The following is a 9,661-nucleotide window of genomic DNA, read 5'->3' as shown; positions in this document are numbered from 1 at the left end:
TTCACAAAAGGAATACGTAGGCGTATCTGCTGATACGCCGTCGTATCCCTGTTTCTATCTATGCGGCTGATTTATAGAATCAGTTACGCATAGATATCCCTAAGATTTGACATGTGTAATTGTTTTACACTGTCGGATCTTAGGATGCAGTACCGCGGCCGCCGCTGGGGGCATTTCTCATCGTAATCCAGCGTTGGGTATGCGAAATGAGAGGAAATCTATGCAAATTAAGGGACTGCATAGCCCCCCCCCCCCCCAGGCCCTCAGAACTAGTATCCACACTCAAAATTCTCAGGGCGGGTTTTAAACAACAATGGGGTGTGGCCTTGACAGAAAGGGGTGGGTCATATTTAAATTAGGGGGTGCACGAGTTTAGTCAGGCCTAGGGCAGCACAAAACCTAAATGCACTACTGTGTATGGCCAGCTTTAGACTGGGTTGCCATTAAAGTTCATGTGCGTGTAAAGGCAGGTGTCCCAATACTTTTGACAATATAGGGGCAGATCCACGTACATTGGCGCATATTTGCGCCGGGTGTAGCGTATCTAAGATACACTACGCCGCCGTAACTTACTTTTTTTTTCGAATCCTCAAAGAATCCACGCCGTAAATTACGGCGGCGTAGTGTATCTTTGGCGGCGTAAGGGCGCGGAATTCAAATGGCTGTGATGGGGGCGTGTTTTATGTAAATACGTCGTGACCCGACGTAAACAACGTTTTTTTTGAACGGCGCATGCGCCGTCCGTGGGGGTATCCCAGTGCGCATGCTCGAAATTTAACCGGAACAAGCCAATGCTTCCGACGATGACGTCATTCTACGCAAATCCCTATTCGCAAACGACTTACGCAAACGACGTAAATAATTCAAATTTCAACGCGGGAACGACGGCCATACTTTTTTTTTTTTTTTTTTTTAAAAGGTTTTTATTATTAGCCATATACACAGTTACAGGAGATAGCATTGCATACAAATGACAAGTACTTATGTAGGACAGTCAAAAGTAAAAAATATGGAGGAAAAAAGATTAAAGGAACGAGGTTTCCCCCGTCATACATTTCCATGTCCTTAACAGTAGTAGGAAGTAACCCTAACATGGGTTCTTCTAAAGTGCATATAGCTTTTTATATTGTAAACCGAGAACTAATTATTCAAACTTCGGGCTCCTGATCAAAATGAACAGTGTAGCTAGATTATATCATATATCTTAAGTTCGGAGCACCATGCCCATCAGAAAGTAAAATAATAAACCACAAAACTAGGGCATATAAACAAACATATAGAGAGAAAAAAAAAAAAAAGGAAACCCTCTCTCCCGAGTGTCGTGTGTCGTTGCCTCCCCATCTCCCCAGATCCGCCCGCACCAGAGCTGCACAATACGTCTCATACATTGCATATAGAGAACAAGAAAACATATTCTGTTACGGCCCCTTTGGCATCGAATAAATAACAAGAGGAGAGCTTCTGACGGGTGCAGTAGTTTTATTATTTCGGAACAAAGGTGCGCAGCAGGGTTGAATATTATTTTCTTTATCTCCTTGAGCACCGTAAACATGAATATCGTAAGCACCATAGCACCATAGCACCATAGCACCATAGCACCGTGAAAACTGTAAATGACATATAAAACACTTATTTACAGTTGTCACCAAAAAGGGGGTTACAGGGTTAATTACAGTTGTCTGCACACACATCTAATTACATTGAACATTCAAAGAAACATGGTTACATGCATAGCGTATTTAAAACCAAACAGCATGAACAGGGTTTATCTCTAGAACATATACACCTTTATAACAATGCACACTTTTCTGCATACCTCGATCCACTTGCCAAGGGGGGTACAAACTTTAAGCTTTAGGGATTTTCTGCAGACATCTTCCATGAAATCCTATGCAGACAGCTAACATGTGGCATCTGAGATACAGGAAAAGGCTTTCTTTCTAAGACAGGAAGAAGGAGTGGTCTTGTAATCCTGCTGATCAAAACATTCCCCAGGGAACCAAAGGGAGGCAGAAATGTTCCACCCAGCAGTAAGTGCTGAACTAGATCCACAATGATAAGCGGACAGTTACACTCCCACCAAATTATGTTATGATGAACATAACCTAAAAGTCATACATAATTTACAGAACATAACCTTGGCCGCTATAAAACATGGTACATCATACACAATTTAGCTTATAGGTACCTCTGTGACTGGCTACTGTCTTGTGTGGTGGTATGCTAGTGTATCACTAAAACTGAACTTATTTGCTTTCTATGAGGACTACTAGCTTTTGAATAGGACGTTCAATAATTGAAGGTTTTGATACATAGTCCTTCTTATCTTGCAATCTTCTGTCACCTACTAACACCTTGACTCGACGAACTAGATCATCCTTTTCTATTGTAGTTTCAATTACACGTCCTAGTTGCCACTGGCATCTGGGAGACATATCATCTTTGATTATGACAATGTCATTTACTTTGAGGTTACGTCGAGGTGTGTGCCATTTCTGTCTTGTGGAAACACTCATGAGGTATTCTCTTTTCCACCGACTCCAGAATTGTTCTGCTAAATATTGCACTCTACGCCACCGTTTAGCTGCATATACGTCTTCCTTTACGAATTTCCCAGGTGGAGGTAATGCAACCTTGGATTTCATCAGGATGAGGTGGTTTGGAGTTAGAGGTTCTGGCGCCTTGGGGTCATTGATTCCATCGACAGTTAAAGGACGGCTGTTAACAATGGCCATGGCTTCATAAAATAGCGTTCTAAGAGAAGCATCGTCTAGTCTACTTGAACATTGGACTGTTGTAGCATTTAGCACATTACGAATGGTTCTAATTTGACGTTCCCAGACTCCACCTGCATGACTTGCGGAAGGAGCATTGAAGATAAACTCACACTGTTTATCAGCTAGGAAAGTTTCTAGTGCCTTTGTGTCGCATTGCTTCAGGGCTTCTTTAAGTTCGTTCTTTGCTCCTGTGAAGTTTGTGCCTTGGTCACAGTGAAGTTGGCAAACGGCTCCTCTTAAACTGATGAAACACCTTAAGGCATTGATGAAGGAATCTGTAGATAAATCTTCAAGCATTTCGATGTGGACTGCACGTGAGGAGAAGCATGTGAAGATTAGACCATACCTCTTGTATTCCTTTCGACCTTGTTTGGTGATAAAGGGACCAAAACAGTCCATACCACAGTATGTAAAGGGAGCTGAAACTTCTACGCGTTCTTCGGGGAGCTCTGACATACGCTGTTCCTCTGTGGGACGCCGGAGCTTTCGACACTGTACACATTTATGTATTAACTTGGCAACTGACTTGCTTCCACCAAGCACCCAAAATCCATTTGCTCTGAGTTCTGTTAGAGTTTGGCTGCGGCCCTGGTGATGAATGGCTGCATGATAGTGGGACAGGATTAACTGGGTAATGTGCCCTTCTTTTGGGAGGATGACTGGGTGCTTTGTTTCTTGACTAAGAGTTGATCTTGAGAGCCTTCCACCAACACGAAGAAGTCCTTGAACCAGAATGGGGTCAAGGCAGCTAAGAGGGCTTGAACTTGGGAGACTATCTCCTCTTTGAAGGAGTTTTAGCTCTTGGGGGAAAACTTGCTGTTGAACTAGACCTATCACTACCTCCCCGGCCTCCTTACGTTCCTCCACAGACACAAGATTGCTGCAGTGATACGTCTTCGTTTTTATTCTCCTGATTCTTGCAATCACCTTAATGAGCATTGACCAACTGGAGAACCTGCTCAGACGATTTAGAGTATCAGTTTGTTCATTGGCTTGTGATGCAAGGGTTGTAACAGGTTTGACTTCAGGGTCGCCTACAATTAGTTCTGCTGAAGAGCTTGAAGATGCGTGCACTTCAGATCTCCAAAGGAAACTAGGCCCAGATAACCAACTTGAGGTGGAGATATCCGCTACATGTAGACCCCTGGATGCATGGTCGGCTGGGTTTTGTGTCGTATCCACATAATGCCACTGGGTTGGATCTGTAATCTCTCTTATGAGTTGAACACGATTGGCTACAAACACGTGAAACCTTTTTGCTTCGTTATTGATATAGGCTAAGACTACTTGGGAGTCTGTCCAGAAGAACTCTTTGTCAACTTCTATTTCAAGTTCTGCCTTCAACATGACACTCAACCTTGCTGCAGTGACGGCAGCTGAGAGTTCAAGCCTTGGGATGCTCACAATCTTCGTTGGTGCAACTCTTGCCTTGGCCATTACGAAGCTGCAATCGACTTGATCTCTGTCATTTTTGTACCTAAGGTACGAACAGGCACCATATCCTATGTTGCTGGCATCGGAAAAGTGGTGTAGTTCCACTTTCATTCTGTTACCAAAGTCTGGGGGATGGTAACATCTGGGTATCTTGATTTCCCTTAAAGCTTGCAGACTACTCTTCCAAGCCTCCCACCGTGGACATAAGCTCTCAGGAAGTGCTTCATCCCAACTGATGCCTCTGCGGCAAAGCTCTTGGAGAATGCACTTGCCACTCAGTATGAAGGGGGCTATGAAGCCTAGAGGATCATAAAGGGAGGCTACGACTGACAGGATACCACGACGAGTTGAGGGTTGATGCTTTATGTCAGCACTGAAACTGAAGGTGTCGTTTTCAATTGACCACTGAATGCCAAGTACTTGTCCTTCTGTTGTTGAGTCTGGGCTAAGTTTGACAGGCACACTAGTTGTTGCTCTTTCTGACGGAGCAATACAGGACAGGACGTCCCTTTTATTAGAGTTGAACTTATGCAGTCGTAGGCCGGCATTTTTACATAATCCTTGAGTTTCGAGGATTAGATTCGAAGCTTCGCTGACTGTTGGAACGCTAGTTAGGCCGTCGTCGACATAAAAGTTCTTCTCGATGAAGGCTGATGCTGAGGGATGTTCTGACTTGTGTTGTCGTGCAAGATACTTAAGGCCGAAATTGGCACATCCTGGAGAGGAGCTGGCACCGAAAAGGTGAACTGCCATTCTGTATTCTTTCGGTTCTGTTTCCAACTGACCGTTCTCCCACCAAAGGAACCTTAAGTAATTGCGCATTTCTGAGGGGATATAGAACTGATGGAACATCTTTTCAATGTCGCATATCACAGCAACTGCTTCCTTCCTGAAGCGACAGAGGACTCCCACTAGAGAGTTTATCAGGTCGGGACCTGTCAGCAAGGTATCGTTTAGGGAGATGCCTTTGAACTTTGCTGAACAATCAAAGACAACTCTTAACTTGTCTGGCTTCTTGGGGTGATAAACCCCGTGATGTGGGATGTACCACACTGTCTCTTCCTCTGATAATGAAGGGGCTGGTTCTGCATCACCTTTTCTGATTGTTTCTTCCATGAATGCAGTGTAGTGTTCATGGTACTGTCTATTTCCCTTTAATCTTTTCTTTAGATGATGAAGTCGAATAAGGGCCAGCCTCTTATTGTTTGGTAGTGCCAGTTGACTGTTGTCTTTGAAGGGTAACGGCATCTCGTAGTGTCCATCTTTCCTTTTCATTATAGTTTCCGAGAGAAACTGCACGAAGCGAACATCATCTTGAGACACGTACTTATCTTCATAATTTCTTTCAATGAAGTCCATTTCTAAAGCCTTTAACACATCAGCGACCGGCGGCATTGGCATTTCTTTCACTGCGACTCTGTGTACGAAGCTCTGGCTACCCTGTCTATCAAGATGTGGATTTGCTGATCCTACAATGCTCCAGCCGAGCATAGTTTTTTGAGCGAAGGGTTCATTTTCGGAGCCGATAACAACCTCCAAGGGAGCCAGTGCTGATGGGCAGTCATAACCGATCAGTAGTCCTACTTCGCAATCTTGAAGTGGCTGTAACTTGTTTGCCAAGTGTTTGAGGTGTGACCACTGGAGTGCAGTCTCCTTAGTGGGGATGTGAGACTTATCTACTGGAATGAAATCTCTTGTATAGGCTTGACGGAGTTGGACTTGAACTTCGGAGTTGAAGCCACGCACTTGCAGACCGTGAGCAATTTGGCTTGAAATAACTGTGTCAACCGCTGTCATTGTGCTGAGCCTTAGCTGTAATGGCTTGGTGCTCACACTTAACTTCGATACCAGGTCTGCCAGAATAAAGGTTGAATCACTCTGTGTGTCAAGTAAGGCATAAGTGAGGATTTCCCTCTGAGGCTCCGTAGTAGCTGACAACAGAACTGGAACAATGCAGGATGTGGCAGACGTATGTCTTGTCAAAGTATGGGACATAACTTTGGGAACGTTGTCGTTTGCCTTATTTCTCATGCCTACTGAATCATCGTTTGATGCCTTGACAGGCTCAGTGTCTCTCTGTATGTGCAAACAGGTTGGATGACGTCGACTGCATATGCTACACGTGTGTCTTCCTTTGCAGTCTTTTGTAGTGTGGCCCTTTCTTAAGCAACCAAAACAGAGATGGTTTCCGTGAATAAAGGCCCTCTTTTCATCGATGGTCTTTGCCGCAAAAGTCAGACATTTAGCGACACCGTGTGTTTCGTCTTTGCAGACTAGGCAAGGTGGTTTCGGTCTTGAAGCTGAGATATTTGGAACGTTGAAGGTAGAGGGCTTCATTTGAGTGCTTGTGTTGAGCGCCTTGGCTCTCTTGGGAATTCTCTCATCTGTAGTCTTGGTACTGAGGAGAAAAGGAGAGGCAATGGGGTTGCATGCAATCTTAGCTTCCCTTTGCAGGAACTCTGTGAAACGAGCAAAGGTTGGGTATTCTTGGGACTTGTCCAGCTCGTCCACGGCGATGCGACCCCATCTGCGCACGATCCATTCAGGCAGTTTCTTGAGAAGCTTGTGGTTTTCTTCACAATCATTTAGAATAGCTAGGCCTTTAACATGAGGAATGGCCTCCACACAACCTTGAAGGAAATCTGCAAACTCTCTTAATGCTACAGGGTCATTTGCTGATATCTTTGGCCATTTAGCCAACCTTTCTCTGAAGGCTCTTTGCACTATGAATGGACCTCCATACCTGTCCTGTAGGATTCCCCAAGCACCTAGATAGGCATCTTCTGAATTTCGGTAGAAGAACCCTTCCACTGCCTTACGAGCTTCACCACCGAGATACCTCTTCAAGTACAGCATTTTTTCGCACACAGGGAGTGGTTTCTGATCAATCAGCGCCATAAAGGATATCTTCCAATCTATGAACTTCAAAGGATCACCTGTGAATACAGTTGGTTCAGGTATAGGGAGACGGTTGGAGATAAGCAGACTTGCAAGTCCTGGGGTTAGACTAACTTCTTCATTTGGTCTTGACACCCCAAGTGGTGTATTTGAAGGTTGAAATGGCACAGCCTTTGGATTCAATGAGTTTCGTGGTTCATTATTTTGGCAGAGGTATTGCACATTGTGGTCTGTCTCCTGTTCGTAAATTTCAAGACTATCATAAGCGTTGTAGGCTTTCACTCTTGCTGCAGCTACCTTGACTTCATTTTCTGCTTGTAGCTGTTGTAGTCTTGTCTTTTCCTCATCCAACTTCAGTTTAATTTCTGCCTCTAGTTTGTTCAGCTTAGCTTGCTCCTCGCGCATCTGTTGCGTCGCCTTTGCCTGTTCTATTTTGGCTGCAAGATCTGCTTCTGCGTCAGCGCGTTTGCTAGATCTGGAAGTGGCTCTTGAGCTTGCGTTGGAGTCTGGTAATGACTCTGAGAGGACAGTTTCTGTTTCTGAGTTTCCAAAGACTGACTCATGCTCTTCTTTATTAAGCACCATCCTCACCCTTTCCTTCTCAAGTTGATCGTTAAAGATTTCATCTACATTCTCTAGCCGCTTGCTGATGAGGTTGCAGATTTCAGCCGTTAACGCGGTGCATGCATCCATTTTCTTAACAACGTACGGGGTAGTGGAATTATTTCGGCACATGGACTCATACTGTTGGTGCACTAACGCTTCTTTGGCTTTAATCTCTTTCAATCTTGTATTAAAGTCTTCAGTTGAGCAGAAACCTTTTAACTTTGTCCTACATTCCTTTGCTAGCTCCTTCCAAGAGTTGCACACCTTGTTGAATGCCTTTTCATTTTTCTTAACTGTTTCTTCGTGCATTTCTTTGCCCTTTTCTGTTAGGCTTCGCTCTCTAGAGCTGGATCGTACCTGTTGTGACTCTGTGGGTTTGTCTGTTTCTTCAGCAGGTGACAACATTTTGTTCTAGTGTGCCTTTGCCTTTCAAGTGTGAGTGTGCCTGAAACCTAACTTGAATGAGTGTTGGCTCAAACTTGCTACTAAGGGCTACGACAGATAACAGGTGTTCACACTTGTAACTAAAGATTAGCAAACAATGCATACAGTACTACAAAATGTTTTAAACGAATATACTGCTGACACTTTCTAACCAGACAATTAACCCTTTACGTAAATAACTGCAGTTTAGTGGATTAGGAACTTGGAAGATAGCGTTGCTTTAAATCTGACACTAGGCCTCTAAACACGAATATAATAACTTGATCACTGGTTTAGCAAAATATTAACTATTTGGCTCGCATACTAGTTAAGGGCGGCTTCCGGATCACATATAAAGAGCCCGCTATATTTAAAAGTCCACGTGACACGTTTACTTTTTTAGCCAAGTCTCTGTTGCCAAGATGGCGTCCGCACGTGTCTTGCGAGGCGTTGGGAAGCCTTTACTCACGGTTCGATGAAGACAGCGACGCAGCTGGTGATGTCGAGTCTCCACCGCAGCGACGAGTTTTCACTGTTACGGCCCCTTTGGCATCGAATAAATAACAAGAGGAGAGCTTCTGACGGGTGCAGTAGTTTTATTATTTCGGAACAAAGGTGCGCAGCAGGGTTGAATATTATTTTCTTTATCTCCTTGAGCACCGTAAACATGAATATCGTAAGCACCATAGCACCATAGCACCATAGCACCATAGCACCGTGAAAACTGTAAATGACATATAAAACACTTATTTACAGTTGTCACCAAAAAGGGGGTTACAGGGTTAATTACAGTTGTCTGCACACACATCTAATTACATTGAACATTCAAAGAAACATGGTTACATGCATAGCGTATTTAAAACCAAACAGCATGAACAGGGTTTATCTCTAGAACATATACACCTTTATAACAATGCACACTTTTCTGCATACCTCGATCCACTTGCCAAGGGGGGTACAAACTTTAAGCTTTAGGGATTTTCTGCAGACATCTTCCATGAAATCCTATGCAGACAGCTAACATGTGGCATCTGAGATACAGGAAAAGGCTTTCTTTCTAAGACAGGAAGAAGGAGTGGTCTTGTAATCCTGCTGATCAAAACATTCCCCAGGGAACCAAAGGGAGGCAGAAATGTTCCACCCAGCAGTAAGTGCTGAACTAGATCCACAATGATAAGCGGACAGTTACATATTCCCTTACACCTCTCCAGAGTTAGTGTCCCTGGAGTCTACCCAACTACCCCACACATTATGAAATTTTTTCTTGCTTCCCCTCGCTTCATAGGTCATTTTGTACATTGTAATATTAGCATTGATTAACCCCTTCCAGGCAGATATATTGAGGAAGTCCCTCTTTATCCAGTTCAAGACAATGAGCTTCCTGGCATAGTAGAAGAGCAGTCTCAGGAAGATTCGCATATTGTTACTCATGATATCATCCTCTATAATACCTAAGAGACACAGAAGTGGGCTACATATGTTCGGGAGATCAAAAGTATCTGCAATAAATTGCGTAACCTGCG

At 43.9% G+C, this 9,661-nt stretch overlaps 1 protein-coding gene across 1 annotated transcript; it reads right to left on the bottom strand.

Moving 5' to 3' along the window:
- Nucleotides 1-1,462: 1,462 nt before the first annotated feature.
- LOC120919349 lies at nt 1,463-9,322 on the bottom strand. Its single transcript, XM_040331464.1, has 3 exons — nt 9,072-9,322; nt 1,817-8,862; nt 1,463-1,607 (listed from the first exon to the last, which is right to left on the bottom strand). Exon 2 carries the CDS (start codon nt 8,118-8,120, stop codon nt 2,247-2,249), a length of 5,874 nt encoding a protein of 1,957 aa, XP_040187398.1. The 5' UTR covers nt 8,121-8,862; nt 9,072-9,322; the 3' UTR covers nt 1,463-1,607; nt 1,817-2,246.
- Between the last annotated feature and the right edge of the window lie 339 nt (nt 9,323-9,661).

Source organism: Rana temporaria, chromosome 12 (genome assembly GCF_905171775.1).
Source record: "Rana temporaria chromosome 12, aRanTem1.1, whole genome shotgun sequence".
NCBI lineage: Eukaryota > Metazoa > Chordata > Amphibia > Anura > Ranidae > Rana > Rana temporaria.
This window is presented reverse-complemented; position numbering and strand designations above follow the sequence as displayed.